At 35.6% G+C, this 26,766-nt stretch overlaps 2 protein-coding genes across 2 annotated transcripts; one reads left to right on the top strand and one right to left on the bottom strand.

The window, feature by feature from the left end:
* LOC109837490 (RNA polymerase sigma factor sigF, chloroplastic) lies at positions 1-11,754 on the top strand. The gene is made up of 9 exons (XM_020405755.1): positions 1-167; positions 2,224-2,369; positions 3,910-4,037; positions 4,148-4,393; positions 4,770-5,046; positions 5,130-5,360; positions 5,661-5,801; positions 10,172-10,369; positions 11,309-11,754. The coding sequence occupies exons 1-9, from the start codon at positions 74-76 to the stop codon at positions 11,594-11,596; spliced, it is 1,749 nt and encodes a 582-aa protein (XP_020261344.1). The 5' UTR covers positions 1-73; the 3' UTR covers positions 11,597-11,754.
* Positions 12,225-21,572, bottom strand: LOC109837489 (vacuolar amino acid transporter 1-like). Its single transcript, XM_020405754.1, is given in 13 exon segments — positions 12,225-12,543; positions 12,906-12,968; positions 13,036-13,079; positions 13,160-13,305; positions 13,402-13,421; positions 13,804-13,939; positions 14,044-14,263; positions 14,803-14,912; positions 14,914-14,948; positions 15,029-15,052; positions 15,151-15,365; positions 18,171-18,526; positions 21,196-21,572. Coding segments are annotated over 13 exon segments (1,674 nt in total). The 5' UTR covers positions 21,402-21,572; the 3' UTR covers positions 12,225-12,444.

Raw genomic sequence — 26,766 nt, 5'->3', positions numbered from 1 at the left:
AGCTTTCTATTTTCTCACTTAAAAATTATACAGAGAGAAAAATACAGAGATAAGGCCATAGAACCTAGCAAAGATGGAGGCTGGAAGGAGCCTCCTCTCTCCAACCCCCTCTGCTCCCAATATCCCACGAGCCCACCACCCAAGAAATCCCCTCTCATCGACCTCAGGTATTGGATGGCTAGCTTTCATCAAGTCTCATTACCTGTACCTTTTCATACCCTTGTTTTCTCTGTGAATTCTGAAATGGGTATGAGCTGTTTGCTTGTTTCTCACGTGGGTTTCCCATATTTTGCTTAATGGTAGCTTGGCTGGCGATTCTTAGTTGGGTTTGAGTAGTCTGCTTGCTGTTCGAGATTAGAAGTTATCGTTCCTCAAATGGATTTATAGGAACTTGTTGGTTGTTCTTGTTTATTTCTCATTGTAGTAAAAATGAGAATGAACTGTTTGCTCTTTTGCCACATCGGACTTTTTGAACAAGGGTGTTAACTCTGATTTGTTCATCTGATTACGATATGTCTTCATACATAATGTATGTTAATTTGAAAATGGCAATGGCGAAGTTGTAGTTGCCGATTTATTCCCTCAAATCACAAGGGGACTTAAAACTATTCCCCTTGTTTTTCGATTCGTTGCAGCGAAAAGGTGAACTTCATGGTATATGATATTCTTACTCCTTATCCTCCAACCAAAACCCATCAGAAAACAAAACCCGCAAAAAAAGATGGATTTAATTAAAGAATAACGTAGGGAACATGGCCTTAAAAACATTAAATAGGGAGAAAAAAAGGTCCTTTCATTTGTGGTCTATCATCTTTTCTTGGTTCTAATGTTTAGTGTCTAGCAGAAGCAGTGGGCTACTGCAGCACTTAAATTTATGAGGTTGTCCTGGTGCCAAGAGAGTCTGATGTGCGAAGCTCATTCCATTCTGTAGTTGGAAGATCATCACATTTTCATTTCTTACGCATCTTTGAACTGGATTTTTGAGGTTCTTTCGGTCATATTCTTGAAGGTTGTGTTATATAAAGATGAGAGAAAATGTTCTAGCATAAGCTAGTACACTCACGAAATAAAATTGACCACAATATAGAGGGCACTAAGTTTCTATGATATGTCAAATACATATGAAGTTTCTCATAGAGATTCTATTTGACAAGAGCTCTGGAAAAGTAAAGATGCAATTGATGAAGGTAATGCCAACTTAGAAAAAGGAAGTGTCAAATCTTTGTGAAGCAAGAGTAGAAGAGCATTATTAACTTTTTGGTTGAATCTGAGCAAGAGGAACATAAGATGTACAATCTGCTAATGACTTGCATATCTAATTGAAATCTATGTGATTGGCTTGCTATCACTCACTAGTCCTGTCTGTTAAGAAGAAAATTTGGAATCAGAAGTCTCTCTACATTTTGAGCATGCTGCATTATATGTTTTTGGTGACGAAAACAATCTAAAATGTTCTCATTTTTTATCTTCCTCTTTCCTATAATTGATTAAGTATGATTTTATTGAGAATATATGAAACTGCTTCATATCAGAAAATGAGTGCCTGTACACTGCTTTCATTAAGCATCTGACTATGTTAACCATAGTGATTTGGAGAACAGGGGTCGAGACCTGGAGTTTAAAACAGAATTGGTCAAGAGACATCTACCTCCATCTTGATCTATCTTATTTACTTCAGTGCATTCAGGTTTCTGTACAGCAAAAATGCATTGGTGAGGACAAGGATCATAGTTTAGTTTCCTAATATTCTGTGTAAGGCCGAGCCCGAAATTTGAAACAAATTAGTGATATTTTATCTTAATCTGCTGAAGATGCATTTGAGCTATCTTAGGGAAGCCTACCTCTATTATCATTTTAAGTCCCTGCCACTCCCTTCCACTACCCCAAAACCCCAAATTGAGAGTGGAAATAAGGGATAGTTTTCTAGTTCCCAATGAAAAAAAAAAAAACAGAAAGAAGCAGTAGTGGTCATATATTTGAGACCACTATACTATGTATCTTAACTTGGATATCATCCTTAAACTCTGATACTGGATAGCAATATAACAAGTTTTATGAGGCATCCTTTAAGCTTTACCATTGTTTGCTGTCTGCCTTATCATATAATTTGTTGCAGTTTGTTTCTTGATTTTCATACAGCCAGAATAAACTTTTTTTTAGCTTTTCTTCAATAAAAGAGATCCTCTTGATTAAAAGACATTGTAATCTCTTATGTATATGCAGTTCTGATGTTACATGATCAAGCAACTAGGCCGGTCACTTTTTTACCAGCTACGTCAATAGTTCGGCAGTTCCCACCATCGGTTTATCCACAGGAATCAAATAGTAACTACAACAGCTGCCTTGTGAAGGAAGGAAAAATGGTTCAGGTAAGGCTTATAGATTTATTTTTGTTATTTCTTTGTGCTCATATTCGAGCTCTATCTTTTTTCACTTATCCTTGGACATTTGTATGCTTTGATTTGGCCAAGGTTATCATATTCAAAAAGTCATTGTGTTAGTACAGGGATGCTTTAGGTTGCATTTCACATTTTATAAAGAAGTGATATATTATGTTGCAATAAAATTTGGAATATTAATACTCTAGTGATTCCTTTTACTCACTTTAATGAGGTTGTTTTCTCCCTGTTTTAGTGCGATTAGTCCTTGGACTTTCTCTACCCCTATTGGTGGTAGGGTAGTTATGATTCATATAATGATTATTTTTAGTGCTATTTTCAACCCTATAGCCCTTAATAAAATATTGGTTTACATGAGCAGATCGTTTGTCTTATGGTGAATACACTAATGTTTTTTCACCTTTGACCTTACTGATCTGTCTAAGCTCTGTGGCTTTTTCCTCTAAATCATTATCTCGAGCGGAAGGGGAATAAGAAGGGGAAGATAAAGAAAAAAAATTGCATGTCTCATTGGCAAGTATGCATAAAATGCCTCAAATCTCTCATGTGAGGCCTTGCTGCTGCTTCTTTCTGTGTCAGTGAAGAAATATTCTTCAACCTTATGCACGCATGCCAAGTGTCAACATGCATATCATATTGTTAGCTACGACATTTTGATTCCTTACATCGGCTGTGAACTCCCCTCACTTAACATGCATATCTTATTGTTAGCTATGAAATATTCTTCAACCTTATGCATGCAACTTAAGAGAGTGATTTTTGATTTTTAAATTTCCTTCTTTGTTGGGTGTCTTTTGATTGTTATCAAACCTAGTGAATCTATGTACCTTCTAATGTTAAGTGCATAAACTCTATATATGTTAAAAGGAGTTTAGATTCTTGATTTGCAGCATGTACCCAACATGCATAAGAGATGGAATAATAGGTATTGTGGCACCTAATACTTGGTGGAATGTGTACATTTATAGAGACTTCCATGGGAAGCATGAGTTTACAATTCACCACAGCAGTAACATCTAGCCGTTACATGATGTGCCATCTGAGTTAACTATAGAAACAAGCTTCTAGCGGTGAGTTTTTGATTTCTTACATGCATTCAGAATAGATGAATGTTATTGTAATTTTGCAGGGCAGTGGTAGACAAATTGAATGTGTAACTATAAATTCGATGATAAACCATAGAACAAAAAATGAACTTGGATGAATTGGTATACATCAACTTGTTGACCCATTTGTTTATGACAGAAAAACAAAATAGGATTTTGCTTGCATGATACATATATCTAATGTAGCTTATTACTAATTCAGTTGCAATAGATCAACAAATTCTCTTCCACAGTGTTAATGGAGAATTCCTTGCCTTTTGTGAATGCCTATTCCTATATATGCTTTCTTGAGCATTACATCATATGAATAAAGCACAAGTTTCAGTAAGCTCTTTAAATGATCAGAATCTGCTTGTATATTTCATTTATTTGTAAAGTAATTTCCTTCAAATTCAAAATTCAAGGCTACATTGGATAGGCGGCATGCTGAGGATGGGCTATCAATATGTGAAGAAAGCGAAAAGCAAAAGTTTGATCAATATCTGAAATACTTGGAGCGCCGATTACTTTATCAGCCTGGATTGTGTTCCCCGTAAGATTACTCTGATCCTATCTTGTTGCTATGATCAGTTGTTCTCAGAGTTTCTTGATAACAGTTCAGACATTTTCTCAATCATTTTTATATTTGCTTTCCCTTTTCAGATTCACTGTCCCATGCTCCGAGGAAAACAAATATTTGGCCATGTCGTCAGAGTCAGTTAATAGCGGTGCCAATATACTTGCAGGAAGTGATCAAAGTTTAGTGTTGCAGAACAGTCTGAGCTCCGTGCAACCAGGAAGTGTTCTTGCTCTTGCAAAGAAAGCCATGTTGGCCTCAAGAAAAGCAGCCTCGCTAGCAGATAAATCCAGTATCTTAGAATCTGAATTGCGGGAGCCATATTTTATAGGGTATGTTTCTCATTGCATTGTTGCTTTTATTTTTGGATTAAATACATCCAGGTTCCTTAAGGTATGGTGCAAATACACAGGTGACCTTGGAATCTGCATATCTACACGGGCAACCCTTAGAATACTGATTGTAATCATATGGGTGGCCCTAGAGTTTGTTTATTTTTTTTCCTTCTCGCGGTTACCTGTGTAGTTACCATGTAGTTACCATCAGTAATCTCAAGGTTACACATGTATATATGTAGACTTTGAGGGCACCCGTTTAGTTACACTATACCTCAGGGTACCTAAATGTAGTAAATCCTTTAAAATTTTCCTGTTTAGTTGGGTTACTGCTTTCATATATACCATTCAAGCTCTAATTATTTCTATTCAGCTTGGATATTAATCGATTTACTGAGGAGGTTGCAATCAATGAAGAAACAACGGTGAGGTCAAAAAGGCGTTTGGAGAGGCAATCCAAGAGACGCAAGGTTCCCAAAAAGCCGGAGAATGCTGTTTATGAGGTTTCAGGTGCAATGCTTGTAGATTTAAAGAAGAAGGTACAGAAGGCTCTTAATACTGATGACCCCTTCAGGTTATTCTTGTGGGGCCCTGAAACAAAGCAGTTATTAACAGTTAAAGAAGAAAAAGATTTGTTTCTCAATATACAGGTATGTTGGCACTCTCTCCCTGTTTACTTGATTCTTTGTATTGTTAGCATAATTGTGTTTACCCATTATTTAATGCTTTACAGGAGCTTATGAAATTAGAGGGATCTAAGCAGAGACTTCAGATGCAATTTGGTCGTGAACCAACATTAGCTGAGTGGGCTGGAGCTGTTGGAATGAGCTGCCAAACTTTGCAGTCATGCCTTCGTTCTGGCAACCGCAGCCGAGAGAAGATGATATATGCAAACTTCCGACTTGTTATACATGTCGCAAAACAATATGAAGGAAAAGGTCTCAACATTCAGGATCTACTTCAGGTTGCTAAGCTTTCTCTGTTATATGCTGTTTTTTTCTCTAGCGAGGTATCTGAAGGACTTTTAACTTTTAGAACATTTGGTAGGTCTAATCTCATTCATATATCATGTTCTGTTTTCTATTTTAGCAGTATTCATCTTCTGCGTTTTATTGTAAATGTACTTATGTTAGTTCGCTACTTCTGGGCTTCAGACATTTTATAAATTTTCATATTTGGTACTGTATTTGCTTTAAATATTACTTTCTGTGCTTCAAAGGAATGCATTCTTCCATATGAATCATAACCTCCGAAATATTTGTAGGAAGGTAGCAAGGGTCTTATGAAGAGTTTGGAAAAGTTCAAGCCTAAATCTGGATGCAGATTTTCGTCCTATGCCTATTGGTGGATACGACAGTCAATTAGGAAGGCTATTTTTCAAAACTCCCGAACAGTTCGTTTGCCGGTATGAATTTGCACGCCTCATTCTTTTCTCATTTCATTTTTGGGTCCTGAAGCATCATAAATCATGTCTGTTTATAACTTCAATCAATTGTCAAAATCTAATTTTCAAGATACAAATTACTTTTAGCCTATATCTGTTTGCTTAAAGTTTGATGGTTCTGCCAATTTTATCAATAGCAATATTTCCAATGTTGTTATTATACTACTCGACTAGAACTTTACTATGGTTATTCTTGTTGTCCTGTGGTCCAAATGGGATAATATTATGATAAGTCTTGTTGTTGCTCGAGTTAGTTCTTATATATTGTTGCGGCTCGTGATGAGATTCATTCTTGTTACTGTCCAAATGGGGCTTGTTATTACTTCTGTTGTGCACGTCAAAGTAGGGCCTTTCATTTGATGTATGACCTGTGTTAAGTCATGTAGGTTGCATATTACTACAGCATATGCTTAGACTGAATGGGGTTTTATTAAAATACCAATCAGGTGCTTACTTTGGACCATGACAAAGTGGTCAGCAAGTTGCTATTCAAATTTTTTTTAAAGCTATATCCTAATATATGCCCAAATTTACTTTATCTAGAACACTTATTCTAATGACTAGCTGACACCTATCATCACTTAGAAGAAGATATCTGCTCATTCTTTTCATCTCTATCCTCCCTTAGAAGAGGATATCTGCTCATTCTTTTCATCTTCTTTTTTTTCTTTCCTCAATTTCTCATCCTCATTCTTCTCTCCTCTGCCACCTGAGCCCTCAATGTGGTTCTCCTTCTTTCACAACCTAGTCCATCACCCTATTCCCTTTCAATTTCTTTCATTGCGAACTAAATAAGAAGCTAAAGAACATGACAAGTGTAATTAGTCTTGCGTACACATTGTTGTCAAAATGAATCAAGTTAAGCAAACAGATGCACATAAGGATTAATAGCAATGCCATACCTAAGTTCATATAAATTTAACTAGTGAAGCTTTACATAAAATATGCAATTTATTTTTACAAATGTTGTAGGCTTGTAGCCATTTATTTTTTTAGAAAATGCTACAGTTAAGGTTTGAAAATTGGGCTGTTTACAATCCATTTCTATTGTTCGCTCTTTTCTCTTTTCTTTTGGCGTCTTCCTTCTTTTCAGGGGATATTGCTCATACTTAGTTCATCACTGATGAAGGTTGTTCCCAGTACCCTCATTATGTCACATGCACAAAAGATTTAAAAAAAAAAACTAAAATGCAGAAGATGTAATATAAAATTTGAAAGTAGAAAACATGAAAATATTTTTGAGCTTTACCTTTCTTTTGACCTTTGTGTTTCCTCAATCAGCTGCAATGGAGAGAGTCATTCATAGTATCGAAACTACTGAATGACAACATCTACATTCAAAAGAATTGCAAGTTAAAAAAGTGTGAAAGCAAGAGAAGAAACTATGTGCCTACCTAATCTGGAAAATGAAAAAGCATTACATCAAGGAGAAAAAAACTATCCTGAGAGTCATCTACAACATTAACTCCTAGGATGATATTTGGATGAAAGATTTGTTGTTATAGAAGTCGAAGATTTGTAGTAAGAAATAATTATTAATTTGTAAATTAAACTCGAGAAGAAAAACGAGTTTAAGTTATTCTTGGATTTACTAATTTATTATGTGCAAATACACTTATGCCCAGCTTTTATGATTCTTTTTAGTCTCTACAAATTGGCTGCTCTTCATCTGTTCCATTCATCCGCCCTCTTTTGCATAAAATTATCTTTTGAATTTAAAGTTGCGTTAGCATGTGATTGAATTTATTTTGGGTTTTTATGATATAAGGACCCCAAATCTTCCTTATTTCTATTTAACACCCTCAAATCTTGATATTTCTAAATAACCACCCCCACCCAAAAAAAAAATCATGTAAGTTGTTGAAAAAACCTGCTCTGTCAGAAGTAACTCATATTGTCACCGTCACTGTTAAAATTTTGTTTTGGATGGACTGTTATGCCCTTGATGGCAACAACGGTCAAGTTGTATTCACCCCTTTTCTAAATACCCCCATTAGGGTTTGAGTTCTTGGGTTCTGACATTTGACCGGGGAGGGGGGGGGGGGGAGGAGGATATATACTAGGATTTAAGGAGGCTGAGTTATTGAAGTTATTAAGACAACCTATTATAGAGATTAGGGTTTAAAGAGGCTTGAGTTATTGAGCAAGACTATTATTGTAATTTAACATACATGGTTAAGGGTTAACCATGGTTTGGAAAACATCCACATAATTTGGGGGGCTATTTAGACATATCAATATTTGGGGGTGTTATTTAGAAATAAGGAAGATTTGGGGTCTTATATCATAAAAACCCATTTATTTTTTTACCCAAGAAAAGGGAAAACGTAATAGGAGATTAGAATATAAAGAAAATATATATTAAAGTAGTTAGAAAACTCCATATAGGACATCCAACCTATGTATGCATGAAAATAAATGTACTTGTATACTCTTGCATATGCATATGAAACAAGGAACAAAAATCACTTATCCAAGAATATAAGTTGATAGCAAACATAGTTTGATGAAAAGAAAGTAACATATATTATTGGAATTCTTACCTGCACATTGTAACCTCTGAAGATTTATTGGGATCGGCTTCTCTGCCTCTAGTTTATTAACATAAAACGTAACTGTAGTGTCACCACGAGGCATGAGTAGCCTCTTGCTCATTCTCTCCATAATGAAAAAGCATATCATTTTGTTATGAGAAATATCTTCGAAGCTTCGTCTATTTATAATCGATTTAAGACAATTGTCCCATACACCTACAGAAAATATTCATTCCCGCAATATTCACATTTTAAAAGGCTAAACTACACTTAAATATCATATTGTTTCCCAAAAAAACACGTAATTACCCTAAGTTTCAAAATGGAACAAATATATACCCTTAGTTGTTCGTCTTGTGAATTTGTTAAATTATGTTAACTTTTACCCAAAAGGACAATAATGCCCTTCTTCGCCAATAACCCCCCACGATTAAAGAAACTCACAATTCTTACTTTTACCCACAAATCCCCAAATTCTCTCCCCCAACTCTATGATAATGTCCTAATTTTCAAATTCATCTTCTTGTCTTCACCCGCCAACATACCTTGATGAACCAATTGAAGCTTTGGATGGAGGACTTTATGTAGTATTCTTTTATTGTATAAATTTGAGATTGCGATTGCAAACCTTGAGAATTAAAGAAGAAGAAGAAGAAGAAGTAGAGAAGAAGAAGAAGAAGAAGAGAAGGACTGATATTTAATAGGGAGAAAGGAAAAGGTAGAGTTGTAATTAATACAATAACTGAGGGTAGATGACATTTAAATTAGTCACGTGAGCAGGATGTGGGAATATTCTGAGAATATTCTAATGTCTTCTTAACTGGAGGTAGTAACGTGTACATTTTTTTTACAATTGAGGGTATATATTTGCTCCGTTTTGAAACTTAGGCTATTTAAGTGCAATTTAGCCTTTTTATAACATTCACGTTCATATATCTAAACTCATCCTATATTCATTCCCCCCATATCTTAACATTAAATCTATGTGATTTGGTTCTTAATCCAAAATTCATGAATAAAGCTTAACGCTGAAGGTTAAGCTCCTGTAGTGTTTAGATGTACACGTTCCTATTTAGTGTTCACTGTGGAATAACTTCACCAATTATGGAAATAACAAAGGGAATGTATTGACTTCATTTACTTACAAATGGTCTTATGAACTTCAACCTCATCAAATTAGGAAATTGAATGCCATCCAGTCCATGTAACGAATTATGGTACGGAAATAATGGTTTTATAAAACAATTAGGGATGAGAAACTACATGGTTTAGAAAAGCATCGAACTTAGAGATGTTATTTCTTTCTTCTTATTCATATAAACTACAAGTGAAGCATAATTTTACTCAGTTTCGGTCTGGTGGTCTCTGAATGTTTTTGGTGTAATCAATTAGTTCTAACTCACTATATGGATAACTCGGCCTAGAAATAAATATTTATATGACAGTTAGTTCTCTATTAACCATACAATTTAATCAAGATAGATATAAGGAAGATGAACGTAACCATACAGTCGCAGTTGTTTTTGAATCCATATTCAGACAGACAACTGATAATGTGACCAGTAAGTCAAAAATACACGTGTGAGATTATTGTATTTGGTTTCAGCTTTCAGGTATTTGACTTTATCTCTTGCGTGTGTATTTATTGGCCAATTGGTGCTTAGATGTGCTTCTTGGATTAAGAACATGCACCCATTTGAATGCCCTATGTAAATCTTATTTTTATCATGTTGAAGCGGATGTAATCTAGTACCACAATTTGATGTGATTTATTTATCTTACTATGTTTGGCGGCAGGAGAATGTCTTTGCACTTCTGAAGAAGATAAGAGACGCAAGAAGATTGTGCATTCAAGAAGGTCATATTCCATGCAATCAAGAGCTTTCAAAGCTCGTTGGCATCAGGGTTGAAAAACTAGAAAGCTTATTGATGAACTCCAGAAACCCTCTTTCAATTCAAGAACGCGCTTGGTTAGATCAGGACGTCACGTTTCAGGTATCCAGTGTGTATAAATACTGACTATATGAAACACTACGTTCTTGTCTTTTCAAGGTGAATATTAATGTGCATAAAAAAGGTGAAAGTTTCTCTTCCATCATGCATAAAAGATCCATTGATTGATAAGATGCATAAATTCTATATTTTTCCTTATACAAATTTTTAAACATTTAGGTTGCTGGTTAAAGTATAACACTAAATCATCGACCCTCATAATGACTTCTTAGTTTTGGTGCAGCAGTATTGTGATACCCAAACCTTTAGTCCCTAGTCGTGTACTCAAATAAGTTTCAATGGGTTTATAAGATGAAGCATGAGATTCAAGTGTAATATTAACTAGCCGTTTTTGGCAGCGGATTGAGCCGAACAGTGTATTGCACTAAGTGGGTCCCAGGGCTTACATCTTGTCAACGAGCTTCTAGATTCGGTCGTACAAATATGATATCAGATCAGGTTCAAGTCTCACCACCATGACTTAAAACTTAAAAGTAGATCAAAGAATAGAAAATATCACACGTGGGTCCAAGTTTTGGCTCATAAAAAGGGCCATGTTAATATATATAATTATAAATTTCAATACTAATCATAACTTTGGACTTTTGGTGCATTGGAAGAGGCTGTAATACTGCTCAAACAATTGAACCCCATAATTTCCTTTGGAAATAATAGCTTATTGAAAAAAAAAAAAAAAAAAAATCTCATGTACCTTTTGAAGGTTCAACTTGTATCTCCATTTCTCAATGAACACACGTCCCTATATGGCTAAGTATGTAGCGAACGGCTACATATGAGTTTTCGCTCCTAAACATTTTGAAACTTCAGTCAGTTTACCGAAGAGCCACATTTCTTTGAAATATTCTTATATACTAAAGGATCGGACATCATTCAAAATTTCCATTTATGCCATGAAAGTCTTACCTTAGTTGCTTCCTTCAGGAAATTACGGCAGACCCTGAGGTTGAGACTCCAGATCTCATGATTGCCAAGCAAATGATGAGGGAGCATGTACACAACCTCCTTGGGGTTCTCAACCACCGAGAGAGGCAGATTATCAAATTTCGGTTTGGCATCCAAGACAATAAGCCGAAGTCTCTCTCAGATATCGGCGCTATGTATGATCTTTCAAAAGAAAGGGTTCGACAATTGGAGTCTAGGGCTTTAGACAAGTTAAAGGGTTGTCTTTCGAGTGAAGGGCTCGAGGCTTATATAGACATGTTGATCTGAAGAGACTTGAGTCTCATGTAAAATTTGTTATTCCTTTTTTCAAAACAAAATACGGATTATCACTCTTCTACTTATCTGATATATGTATTTCTTATCCATTGTATATACTGTAATTATACCTTGCACATTCAATAGTGGAAGTTTTTCCTTTTGTAATTTGATCAAGCTTCAGTAAATACTCCACATCTATAACCAAAAACCGTCTAATTGTTCCTATCCAGTGTTATTTAGCTGTGAAGCAGAAGACAGATCTGCCTATAAAATGTAATCATGTCACAGATCAAAGAAGTCCTCTTGGTAATGTAACCATCCAACAAATTATCTAAACACGTGCATAAAATTCTACTATTTCGAGAAGTTATATTAGACAAAGGCGACATATACTTGTGTAAAACGTTTCTTTCTTTTTTTTTTTTTGAAAGAACCTCAAGAAATGTTGAAAGCATTTTCCACATAGATAAACATCATGATATGACCGTATGCTAACTATATTCCAACATGGTAAACATGTCCGAGAGCTATTGCGCAGGAGGTAGCACTCTCCTTAAAGAAAACAATGGCTTTAGAAACTAAGGAGAATTGTAATACTTGGAAAAAGTTACTGCAAGGAGAGATCAAGTCGAAAAAGTTACACTGCAAAGAGAGATCAAACTGACATAAAAAAAATATGCGATTTGATCAAGGTATACACCAACACAATCTCAAGCAAACACTTAAACAGTTCAGTCTGACGGTTCGATCTTTTACTATATCCCCATCTAATTTAACAAAGGATGAAAAATATGGGGGAAAACGAATCAACGAAATAGAAAACAATAAACTTAATTTATAAAATAAAGATGGCGACATCAATTAATTAAACTTTGTATTATCTTCGAGATCGCTGAGAAGGAGCCCAAAGCAGCAGAAGTAACTCCTACTCCGATAATTAAGACGCACAAAGAGACCTGCATATAAGAGAACGAATCGATTAACTTAGGCATCCCTGTATGAAAGAGGAAATTTTCTTTTTTGCAGGTAATTGAAAGTTCTCTCTCCTATACAATAGTTCATCTGAAATTTATATCAGACACGAGTATAGTGATATCATGAAGAGTAAGTTAGATTATTTCTGTATCACTACCGATTGATAATTTGATATGTCTGATGTTCTGCATAGGAGTCATAGAGATGTCAAAAGAGGGGGGGAAAGTCCATTTACCGCATATGCAAATAAATAGTTATCCCATGAATACGTAAAGATTTCAGATGATTAACTCCTAGCAATGAAAATAGATTAACCGATAAGTAAGTAAGCGTCTTTGCATACCTGAATCCATGTTACCTTGCCTCTGAGGATGCTTAGAAAGCAAATGCATGGGAAAATCAAAGTCTGCCACAAAATATTATTAGCACCAAACCATGATATAAATAATATGGGCTATAAATAGAAAACTTACCACTAGCATGGTGAGAAAAGACCCAATTAGTGCCATCACCAGACCTGTAGGTAATTTAAATATTCCATGAAGCGAAAAATTATTCATCAAAATAAGCACATTATATAGAAACTGATGAACTTACCAAAGAATGGAACTGAAAGAGCCACTACCAATATTGAAATTACCAAGCTCGTCCTTATGGCAATTGAGTAGAAGTGAGACTTTTGATGGTTTTCTGGTATTAGCTCCTCCAAACTCAATGCCATGGGCATCAAAGTCAATGCATATGTGAGCAACAATTAAGGACAGCAAAGTTTTAATTGTCAAAAAACAGCAGAAATATTCAAATATATACGAAACATTTAAGCAACAGGGAAAGGATATTTGGTAATGGGGTTCACCACCTGCAAGAGACAAAACAAAAGGAAAAAAAATAAAAAGTTAATAAATTAAATATCTAAATATTAAGTAGTAGTCTAAACACAGCGCATGTTGCGATAAATCATTAGGAGATTGGACATGGTTACTGCCAACCATAAATTCAAGTTCATGATATGTATGAGCAATATGTTAAATGTTATATCATAACACTCCCATTGTTATAATGGAAATTATACTTTTTTGAATAAAACAATGAAAATACACTAATAGAATTGAATTTAAATGGAAAAAAAAGGACTCCCTTTCAGTTTTGTTGATGAAACCAAGTCACTTTCTATTGCAACAGATAAGAAGAAAATGAAGACTACGTTTAGAAAATGAAGACTACTTTTAGGATGAGAGTACCGTAGTCCAAACAGCAACTTTTGAAGCCACAAACTTTTGTGGCATGTTAAGTGTAAATTGAGAAAGTGTGGATTGTCCAAACATCGCGAATCCCACTACCGCAACCGCACCAAACAGTACAGTACAGATCAAGAAACTGCAAACATATACATGATTAAGTATCATAAGGGACTCATTTATATATGATAGTAGCTTCTCTGATAAATATGTGAAAGCGTAACAAATTAGTTGACCGCTTACCTTGCAAAGAGAACGGATGAGTACTGGTTGCGCTGTTTCAGAGAGGAGTATATATTAGGGAAAACTGCATGCCCTGAGTAGCAGTATCCATATAGACCAATGGCAAGTGGGATTCCTGGAAGATTTAGTGCTGTTCCTTCATATTTGAAGCCAACTTGATCAACCAATCCAACCCAGAACAAGCTTAATGCTACCAATATAGATGCAACAACTCCTCCAGCTACAAGATATTAATGTAGAGTCAATAAACTAGAAAAAACAAGTTGTGATGATAGCTTAAGAAGGGATTGTTGGTCTATTAATCAGTTGAGATGATGCACTAAAGAATGGTTTATTGGCATTATAGAATCCTATTTTGGTCTAACATGTAAGACCCTTGTTGACTTACTCAACTATATGTTTTGTTAAAAGGGGAAAAAAAAAGAGGAGTATACTTAGAGGTTATTTGGAGGTTGGCTAATGCCTACCTCTGATTGTTTGATAAAATGAAGATGTAAGGTTTATTGATTTATTAAATTCTTATTAGATGTTTAAGTTTTAAGGTGTAAAGTCTTTGTTTAGCTTAATCTAATAAATATGAGGATAGAGCCGAAATTAGTGCCTCTATTTGGAATGACCTTAAGACAACTTTAGTGTTAGTAACTTTGAAATAGTTCCTTCTACATAATTCAACTTGAAGCAAAATCTCCTAGCTCCTCGTGCATGATTGATAATTTGAATATAAACCTGGGAGCGACAAAAGATGAATTCAGGATTTACCTGAGAGATAACTGAGAATGCTTAGATCCCGAACCCAAGTTGTAGGAAGAACAATCAGAGTGGTCATCACAGCAAAGAGTATATGAGAATTGATATGCAATCCACCAATATTCGCTCTCTAGTATGATGTACTCGACACAGCAAGCCTGCAAAGAAATCACTATAGTTACCTCAATCCTGAAAATAAACTTATACATCATAAAAAGATTTCGTATCTAATACTTACATACAACTCCAGATATAGAACTATCTGTACAAAAGAAAGACCCAAAAAAGAAAAGTTTTAATTAAACTTTGCCAGTTATAAACATTAACAAAAGATCAGGGAGGTTTGTATTGGATCATTACCGATATAGCAAAGCGACCAGCGTTGCCAAAGGCAGCCTGGCCAATGTCTGGATAAGTTTGGAGGCCTGAGTCACTGTCAAGGCATCGTCGAAGGAGAATTCCAGTGTAGAAAGCGAGCACAGCAAATAGTAACAAGATTAATAGTCCCAACCAGCCCCCTTGCTTCACTGCATTGGGTGTTGAGAGAATTCCAACTCCACACAGAACATTAATTCCTAAATCATCACAAGATTATTCAACTGTTGTTTAAAAGTTATATGAACTTGCTATATTTGCATTCAAACTAACTTATGTTTCTTAATACGTGTGGGTATGGAATTAGTTGCTCTTAACAAATAAAAAAATTTCCTACTTTCGGAGATCAATATGTTTAAAACTCATAATTACTCCTTAAAAGGTACGGAGAATGAAGAGCAGAAGGATGGAGTCAGTCCCTTGTTGCAAACAATAAGACATGAATATATGGCAAATATAATTCACTCTAAAACCTTGATAAGATTTATCTTTTCGGATCATATGAATTCCACGGAAAGTAGCCATTAGTAATCTTTTGTCACTACCATAAAATAAGGGAATATGGATGACTCTAAAATCATTATATTAGAATTTTTTTCCTTAATAGAAGTCAAATGTCAATTTACGCATTATATCAATATTAGCAAAATCTTTAACTCCTCCAAATTTCAAATATGCAAAACACTAAAAAGTATAAAAATTTCTATTAGAACACCCAAACCCTCCATAAAATGATACTTGACTCAAACTTGTCAGGCTTCAAGTAGGTTTCTGAAATTTTGTAATTGTTTTCCCCCCCTGAATATCTGCTCATTGTATTTTCTACCGAATACTGAATCACAATAGCAACAAATTAAGCATTCATGCGAGGAGTATAACAACTAGTTGAATATAGAGATGTTATCGATGAAAACACAATGACTAATAGTTTTCTGCACAGATGGGATTGCTATTAATAACCAGTTGACTATGAGAGTTCCAGCCCAAGACTGATCCGCAAGTTCATCAGTCAATTACATATCATGGTTGTTATTAATAAATTAATGCTCCCAAATGAAGCATCATGTATAATTGACCTTGCAAGAAGTAGACAGTAGCATGCATGAGGCCTTTATGATGGTAACTTTACATTATTGTTAGCCAAACAAGAAAAATACCTAGCTCTATTATTGTTGTTATTGAAAAAAAAGGTCTATTCTAGATTTATTGAATTCAACGTCATCCTACCTGCTGTTTTTTCTTCTTCTATGGGGTTATATATATAATATCTCTAGCTTCATGAACTAGCCAGAAATTAACAAGGGTAAGTCATTAACTTCTAGCTTACCATTTGTTTCTTTGTTAACAATTACTATGGCATCTCTAATACAAACCTCCCAATGGGTTGTAGGTTCCCTCGAGATTTCAGTCCTTGAACTGATGAGAGGAAGAGTGTATATTTCACTTTGATGAAATATATCACTTTCGATTCTTGTTTCCTTTGAGAAATAAGAATTTCATTATCTATTCTCGTTTCCTTTGAGAAACAAGAATTTAGAGGTTGACTTGTGCTTTTGTGACAACGAAAGCCAGGGTACTCTCTCAGGTGATATCGCTTCCGCGGCGACGGGCGTGACTCTACGCCCCAACAAACATATCACAAGATGATAGATGACAATCAAGATCTATATTGACTTTAGGTGAAAGACGACAAAATCAACAACCAGATCGTCCAAATTGTTAGAATAAAATTGAGCTCATTATTAGATATGATTGAGATTACACATCAAAGTGACTAGGATTTGGTTGTCTTCGCCATGAGAAGCGGCGATAATAGAGATCCACACTTCCGTGTTTCAGTTAGAGCCGCAACACGACACCCACGTGCCTCACCTGCCAATGGGACCCCCACATCACCATTATTCTGCCCTGTTCCAATCGTGGTCCAGTTTCCACTTCCCAAATATCCCAAGCTGACATCTTTCGTCAACAAAAGACAAGAGCTTGGCGAGCTGGCAGCGGATCAAGTGTCTCAAGCCCTATGATGGTCATGTGCATAGTCACTGATCTGTCCCTAAAACGCGTCTTCATTCGTATCCGCATAGTTTTCTACATCTCAACGTGAATAAGACTTGATGCATATCATTATCGTGTCACAGACACACGTTTTTTAATCAGGATTGGTATTAACTTAATTCCTCTTTGTCTGCTAAATACGTGAACTACAATTTTTAGACCGACGTTAGCAATGTAATATAATAAGGAAATAATTGGTAAGAGAAGGCTTCTCATTTTACTTAATCAGCTACTAATAAATAGTAACGTGACGAGGCTCATCTTAAACGTTACATCAAATCGTGTCGGCCTCACACCTCTATCTCTTAACATATTATTTAGCGAAATGAGCCGCTACCTCATAACCATTAAACTCACATAAAAATTAATGGATTTGCGAAACATTATCATAAATTGTCTATTACTAGCTAGTATTCACATATCAATTCTCCTGATACTGTGCGCCAGATATCACCACGTCCTTCTATCTTAATTTAACTTGTGGTCGAAAAAAATATCTAACACAAGAAGTGGGATTTTGTTTATTCTTAATTTTTCTGCACAATACTTTCTCACACACCTTTTCAAATTCATCCTGCTGCCTACTCGCGTATATTAGATTAAATACATGGTATGATGATAATAACAAAGCCTTAATGCCAAATTTATTGATGGACTATGTGAAAAATATTCTGAGTTTATCTCATCGTTTAATTTAGCAAGTAGCATATCTTACTCGTATATAGTTAGTTATGCGTCTAATTCTCCCTGCTCCATAAACCGGCTATAATTTCTATTAATTGTTTTCTCTTTAACTGGTGGATTTGGTGGTGGTTGTCGTATATATACCTCGTAACATTAACGTTCTTGTTCATTTCTGCTACACTTATTTTTTTTACGGATGTCGATCACTTAACTTTAGTAATATCATTCTAATTAAAAGTCGAGTTACTATGAAATCGAAGTCTTACCATTAAGCACAGCCTGGCCAAAAGTGCACTGCCGAGGTCCAGTAGGAAGCTCATGTGACACAAAAGACTTGGCTGCAGGCTTCTGCTCTTCTTTAGTTTTTCTGAAGGAAGTCCTCTTTGTGGGAATTGGGGGTGGGAGCAAGGAGTGAGAGCTCTTCCTTTGTTGTTGTTGCTCCTGCTCTGAGATGGTGGTCGGAAGGAGTGGCTTGATGAGTGAGGAGATGACCTCCGGCGTGTGTCGGCCTTGGAACGAAGAAGTCAGGAACGAGCTGCCGAGCCTGCTCAGCGTCGACGGCGTCCCCTGCAGGAATCCGATCGTCGGCGGCGTCACGCTGCTGTATATGTCGATCGACTGCCTGCAAAATATTTACAGAAAGAATTTTTTTTTGAGTATGAGATGATAAATTATTTTGTTAGCATTTGTTTAAATGAAGTAACGACTCATATCCAATATATCAGCTTACTGCCGAGCCTGCTCAGCGTCGACGGCGTCCCCTGCAGGAATCCGATCGTCGGCGGCGTCACGCTGCTGTATATGTCGATCGACTGCCTGCAAAATATTTACAGAAAGAATTTTTTTTTGAGTATGAGATGATAAATTATTTTGTTAGCATTTGTTTAAATGAAGTAACGACTCATATCCAATATATCAGCTTAAATTATTATCTGACCAACTTGTATGCAAGTGAGTAGAATCCTAATTATTTTCAACAACTTGAGAATTTGAAGAATTTGAACCCCCTCCACTGCTTTGTATGTACTGTGTCGGGATTTTCATATACTAAGTGCGATCTTTAAAATCGATATATTTTTAAGACAGGTGAGGTGCCACCATCCAGTTGCATGATGCACTGTTCATTAACATCACTATTTAAGGTTACAAAATTTGGGCTTCAATTTTTAAGATCGAGAAATTATGTAAACCAAAAGTTTCGTGTCCCAAAATGGAGATGAACATAATCACTATTTAAGGCGGGCGCACTGGACACAAATAATTTTTGGGAGGCGCATATGTGTGGGCCTCCAAGGGGAACCTCATAAAAGATCCTCCAAAAAAAAGCGTAAGCTTCTCCAAGTTAATAAGTGCCCAAATTAATTATGATTCATTCTAGACGTCATTATCATCAAATTGCTCATGGATTGTATTCATTCGTATTTTGTAATAGATTATAATCAGTCATTAAAATAAGTTAATACTTTTTTTTGCAGATGAAATGATCTCTAGTCTCCGTCTATACCATAAACAATGTGAAACTCCAATTACCGAAATTGATGCCACAAGTTGGATGCTTAATAATTCATGATTAGTTGTCTCAATTATATAACAAGTGGTAATCTAATTAATTACATGTGTTACATAAGACAACCTCCGTGATTGACAGCACTGTCGTGCTTAATTGATGTGTTGTTGACCGGACGAAAACAAAAAAATATCAACATCACCGCTAATTAATTAATTACATGACGCTAGCTAGATAAATTAAAACACTCGCAAGACATTCAATTTTGAAAGGACGTCTAAAACCCTGATTACGATTTGGTGCCCAGTACAAAACTCGGATCGGAGCCTCAGATTCTTCCGAATATTCACTGAGGTCATATTTCGGTGGATCGCGAAGAGAAAACACTATTGTGCACAATAATAGATTAACACAAAAAAAATGAAATTACAACGACCATAACAACTATTGTGCATAAAATAGGCTCTTGTCATCTCTCTGGTATAAGATACAAAGTTTATCTTCCCAATCTATATACAGCACTCTGGACTTAATTAATGTTGCACTGCTGTTTATGAGAAACTGATAAATTTGTATAATGTAAGATACTGAGAGACGTAACCTTATATAATACTATATATTATATATATATAATATATATATATATATATATATAATATATATATTTATATATATATATATATTCAAATTAATAGTTACATAATATCTTTTTTTTTCATTCACATGTTATGAAAAATAAAATTTCTATAATATTTTTTATGTTCCTAGATTATAAATTAAAAACATGGTCATTTTTAACTAAATATCTAAACCGCGTGTCGTCTATTGGTCAACTCATTATTCAATAGGAGAGAGACACCTCACTTGTCCCCTCTATTAGTCCCATATTTTGGGTTCTTGGGGAATTTTTCCTAAAAAAAATGTTGGGGTAGGACACGTGTCAAACATGTGTCGGGGAACATTTGGTGTGTGGACATCTGGTCTTTTTTGTAAGAAATCATATGAATCAACCACGTGTCGTCTAAGTATTACTCCTGTCTCCGATGTGTGATCATACGCTAAACATTAGGAAATGTCTCTTGTCCAAAGATAACGCTAATCATAAACCAGCCAAGGGATTTGTTTTTTCTTTTTTTTTCTTTGGTACCCCTTAATAAAATTAAAAAAAATTTACCCTCTAAATCCAAGTATTCGCTTTAGTTACTCCATATCTCCCATATTGATTTTAACCTTTCACCCAATATCTCAAATTACATTAATTAATTTAATTGGTCTGTAATTAAATATAGAGAGAAAGACACGGGAGATGAGGAGGGGAACTAGAAGGTTTCTCCTGTCTCTCTCCTCATTCAGTTCTCTCTGTCTCTCTCCTCTCTTCTCATTCATTTCTCTCTGTCTCTCTCCTCTCTTATAGAGTGACCATGGGCACTCTATAGAAAAACCGAAAATTAATTAACTCAATCAAGAATATGTTATTAACGCAATTAATAAACCCTAAATTTGAGGCAGGGCATTAATTATCGGTTACAACCCGCCAAATTAAAACTTAAAAAAAAAAAACCGATACTTTTATACCCCAGAAGAAGAAGAAACGGAAAACAATAAAAGTCATTAATCGGGGAAATAAACAATTTTAAATCTAAACGATGCATCCTAATTATAGATGGACATTGTACGTGGTTTTCCTTCCTCTATCGTGCGATTAATTTATTTTTGAACCAGCCCAGCCAGGGAGAAAACGACTAGTAGAAGAAAAACCTAGGCTGGGTCTGCTGTTTACCTACCTGTAACTCTGAGGCCAGGCCGTGTTGTAGGAGCCCGGTCTGCTGCGCCGCGGGGTACCGGCGGAGGAGGAGTCCGAGCCGTCGGAATCCTCGTCGTCGTCTGCTCCTTCCTTGGCGCGCCCTTCTTCTTCATTGACTTCGTCTTCTTCTTCTTCTTCTTCTTCGCTCTCGATGTAGAGACTCCTATCGGATACCGAGTTCTTCATCGTCCCGTGTTTGATAGTGAAGGGATTCAGATCTGTCGGTAATCAAGAAGAGAGAAAATCGAATGAATGAGGATTTTCTTGATTTTGAGAGAGAGAGAGAGAGAGGGAGGGAGTTCAGAGTGTACTTATAGTAATAATAATTGACGAAGTTGGAAGAGGGAAGCAGATTGGAGACAGAGAGGGTGGAGGAGCGGGGGTAAATATAGAAGATGAACGGATGATGGAGACGCTTTTACTAAAATGACCCTGACTATGGTCCACGTTGGCGTTTTCCACATGCGCTTGAGTTAAAAAGAGGCAACAGAGTCAACTTTGGTAACAAGTACTAACCGTTAAGATTTTTAACGTATTGGATACTATTGGTGCTAAACTGGTAAGTAACAAAGCTCAATTCTTTAAAATTTTATGTCTTTGTTGAGGTATATATTAAACAAATATAACATTCTCTTAGAACTGCATCAATACGTGTTGTTTGTGTAGAAATTAAGTATCATCTATGTTTATTTAAATTTGATAATGATATTTATTTATTGGATAATAACATAGATTAATTTATTGAGTGTGCTCTATACAAAACCACTTAGAAGGTAAGGGGTTGTCTGGTTTATTTCCTAGAAATCTAAGTTTGAAAGATTACTTATGAGAAATATGTTGTGGGACTCATTTTCATGTTTTCAAGCTTATTTCCTGACTTTTTGGGAGGAAACGAGTTTTTTTTTTAAATTTGGAACCCATGACACTATTATCTTACTAGTGGGTGTGTCTTACATACACAACATTTTTTTTTCCTCTCTCAACCAAACACAAGAAAATGAAATTAAACACATTCACATGGATGTGTCAGATATTTTGATTTCCTTTTTTTAGTTTCTTAGCGAATCAAACTGCCCCTAAATGAACATGACACGTCCTGCCTACTGTTCTTTCTAAATTTAAACAATATTACTCTAGAAGTTAAGTGAACATGACTGATGTCCTACGTGCTATCCTTCGAAAATGACCTATCACTGTAATCACAATTTTTAAAATATGCATCAAAGCACGTATTTCAAGTGTCCTTTTGTTTTCATTCAAAGTGTGCTTAGCCCATTAACATTCACATTTCTTCCTCTTCCTAGTCTAATAATAGATAGGCTCCGGAACAACTTGCCATGAAAATTCAAATTGAAATGCAAGAATACACGCACAAATCATATGCACCATATGGTGACCAGCTATTTTCCTAAATAATAACCCGGTCCTCTCTATTTCTCTACAAGTGAAAATTTTCTCATTTTCTCATTGTACATGAAGGTCATAAAATTCTCGGAGGCCTAAACTCGCGGAGCAGTGTTTTCTTTTTAAAATCCATTTTAGAAATTTGTGCCAGTAAGATTTGAACCTGAATTGTTTTGTTTAGCATGTTAAAATTTCTGCCACTACATCAAAAATCTGAAAGTCGCATTGAATGTTGAAGGTTATACTTTTATATCCTAAGAGAGGCTTTCACTCTTTTCTTAAAGAGTTAAATTATTCTATGCATTCTTCCTTAAGTTCATATAGTCTTCCTTTAGTATGCGCCAGTTTTTTCCCCCCTCTTCTTCATAACTAGTAAAGTGCACGTGCGTTGCACGTGGGTATACTTGTTCAGTATCGAAAATTTTAAAAGTGAACCGTAAAATTATGAAGTGAATCGATGATTTAGATTTTACCAATATTCATGTAATATACTGGTTTAGATTTTACCAATATTCATAAAACCCACATAAATGACGTAATAAGAGATTTATGTGTTAGGATCCTTAGATAATTAGATTGGCCAATAGTTGGAAAACATGAACTTATCGGGTAATGAGACAAAAAAGGAAACAATTCATATCATATTTCAAATTTAATTACCTTATCAAAGTCTATATTAATCATCAGCATTTAAAGCTGAAACAAAACATACAGTTTCAAATTTAATTACCTTATCAAAGTCTATATTAATCATCAGCATTTAAAGCTGAAACAAAACATACAGACATAGAGGGTCAAATTTACTAAATAGCAGTATTAATCATCAGCATTTAAAGCTGAAACAAAACATACAGACATAGAGGGTCAAATTTACTAAATAGCAGATCCCCGGCGTGGATTAATAGAGTGAAAAAATTATAACCCTATGCATGAACAAAATTATACTATAAACACAATAGCAATATTAAAAGATGATATAATACTAGAGATGTGAGACACATCTTTGCTCAATTTACACTAAGGTTCAAGCTATTTACGGAATTGCTAATTAATAAGAGCTTTCCCAAATAAATTTCTTAAACTTAAAACTAAAATTGACATGTTTGAATGATGAAGATATATCATGCAAATGGACTTGTCACTTGTTGATGTTTTGTGACAATTACAAGAGATACTGATTATTTTATGGGCTTTTTATTTCTAGGCCCAAATGATTACCCATCTTTACCTATAAACCCATTTACTATTTGATGCATCCATAAACCCAAAGATCTTTGGGTATTTATCTTTAAGCCCAACTTTGGAAATACAGTAAATGTAGACATATGTATTTATACAAAAGCATAGTAAAATTCCCATAATATCCTTTCAACAGCCCCCAAATGTAACCCGTTCCTCTCTCTTCCTCATTTCCCCCATTTCATCTCTCAGCCCTAATCGAAAAAGCTCTGTCCCCCTTCTCGTCGTCGTAAGCTCGCCGTCGCCGACGCCGTCTCTCTCTCTCTCCATTAAACCATCGTTGTAAGCTCCCCGTCGCAGTCCCCGTGGCCCTTCGCCGTCGATAAGACCACGCCGTGAGCTCGCTGTCCCCTTGATCTCGACCTCGCCGTCGCCTTGATCTCGACCTCGCCGTCGCCTTATCTCGACCTCGCCGTCGCAGTGACCACGCCGTTAGCTCGTCGTAGTCTTGATCTCGGCCCTATATATAATTCAAGTATCCGAGACCCAGAACTCTTCAGGATGACCTTCAAGCGGATGAAACTTATGGATCCCATCGATGAAAGCAAATCAAAGGTCTCATCTTTTTCCTCTCTCTCAAATTTTGTTGTTTTTCTCTCAATTCCTCATTTTCTCTGCAACATCTAGGGTTTCCCTCAATTTAAGGGGATCACTTTCTGTGTATTTGGTTGGGGATAAGCTCGTTGTTGAATTATTGAGCAGTAGGGTTTGGTTTATTTTTGACCCAATAGAACATAATAAGAAAAATCAATTTTTTGATTATTCAGTGTCGAAAAAATTCAATCTTTTCTGATCCACGTCATGCAAATATAACAAGTATATCGAGAATTGTTAAACTCATTGAGGATAGGCATTGGACTGTTTTTTGCTGTTAATTGCAAGTTAGTGACTTTGAGCTCCATTTGAATGTTTTCAGGCCCAGCATGCAGCTGTTGCAGAAGAACTTGGGAGGGAAATACGCGTGTTTAAAAGCCCATCGGTTTCCATATCACCGGAGTCTTCTGCTTCCAGTAATGGTATCCACCTCTTTTATTGATAATATACTGTAGTTGTATTTTTCTTGTGAAGTTTGCATATTCTGATTTTTGAAACTTCGGCCAACCAATTTCAATAGATCAAAAGGATTGTGCGAGACATAGAGCTCGTATCCGGCCAACCAATTTCAATAGATCAAAAGGATTGTGCGAGACATAGAGCTCGTATCGTAGCTCTATTTCTATCTGAAGGTATATTTTCCATAAGTGTAATATGTGTAATGTATGTGGTTATACTTTTACATTTCGTCTACTATTCTTTTAATCCGTGTATCGGTTGATTTCAGGATATAAGCAATCACCACAAGCTCACTTCCCTAGATTGGTGTGCTGTTGAACGGGAAAACATAAGAATTTGATCCTTCGAAGATTGGTGTGCTGTTGAACGGGAAAACTGAATTAGTTGTGACTGAATATGTGCATATGAAATTGTTCTGTGATATGTGTATGTGACTGTGAATATGTGCATATGACTGTGACTGTGAATATGTGAATATGCGCAAAAACTGAATTAGTTGTGACTGTGAATATGTGCATCTGAAATTGTTCTGTGATATGTGTATGTGACTGTGAATATGTGCATATGACTGTGACTGTGAATATGTGAATATGCGCAAAAACTGAATTAGTTGTGACTGTGAATATGTGCATATGACTGTGAATATGTGAATATGTGAGTATGTGCAAAAACTGAATTAGTTGTGACTGTGAATATGTGCATATGACTGTGAATATGTGTATGTTTTGTATCATTTCTCAGCTTTTGACTGTGAATGTATCTCAAATTGTGACTGTGAATGTGAATGTGAATGTGAATGTATCTCAAATTAGCTGTGACTGTGAATGTATATCAAATTGGTCATTGTTAAAATTTGTTACATATCTCAATTTGTGACTGTGAATATGTGAATATGTGCAAAAACTGAATTATTTGTGACTGTGAATATGTGCATATGACTGTGAATATGTGTATGTTTTGTATCATTTCTCAGCTTTTGACTGTGAATGCATCTCAAATTGTGACTGTGAATGTGAATGTGAATGTGAATGTATCTCAAATTAGTTGTGACTGTGAATGTATCTCAAATTGGTCATTGTTAAAATTTGTTACATATCTCAATTTGTGACTGTGAATATGTGAATATGTGCAAAAACTGAATTATTTGTGACTGTGAATATGTGCATATGACTGTGAATATGTGTATGTTTTGTAACATTTCTCAGCTTTTGACTGTGAATGCATCTCAAATTGTGACTGAAAATGTGAATGTGAATGTATCTCAAATTAGTTGTGACTGTGAATGTATCTCAAATTGGTCATTGTTAAAATTTGTTACATATCTCAAATTGTGACTGTGAATGTAGTTGTGAGTTTGTAGCATATTTCAGCTTGTGACTGTTTGTGATTGAAAATGTAGCGTGTTAAGTGTAGAGGAAGTTTTCTAACGTATCTATGATTGTGATTGTAAGTGTAGCGTGTTATCTGTAAATGTAGCGGGTTATCTGTAAGTTTAGCGTGTTACACTGCAAGTGTAACGAGTTATTTGTAAGTGTAGCGGGGTTATCCTGTAAGTGTAGCGGGTTATCCTGTAAGTGTAGCGTGTTATGCTGTAAGTGTAGCGGGTTATCCTGTAAGTGTAGCGTGTTATCCTGTAAGTGTAGCGGGTTATGCTGTAAGTGTAGCGTGTTATGCTGTAAGTGTAGCGGGTTAGAGTGTAAGTGTAGCGTGTTATGCTGTAAGTGTAGCGGGTTAGACTGTAAGTGTAGCGTGTTATGCTGTAAGTGTAGCGTGGTAGACCGTAAGTGTAGCGGGTTATGCTGTAAGTGTAGCGGGTTAGACTGTAAGTGTAGCGTGTTATGCTGTAAGTGTACCA

The sequence above is a fragment of the Asparagus officinalis genome, chromosome 4, assembly GCF_001876935.1.
Source record: "Asparagus officinalis chromosome 4, Aspof.V1, whole genome shotgun sequence".
NCBI lineage: Eukaryota > Viridiplantae > Streptophyta > Magnoliopsida > Asparagales > Asparagaceae > Asparagus > Asparagus officinalis.
The sequence above is the reverse complement of the archived record's forward strand: the minus strand, read 5'-3'. Positions and strand labels throughout refer to the sequence as shown.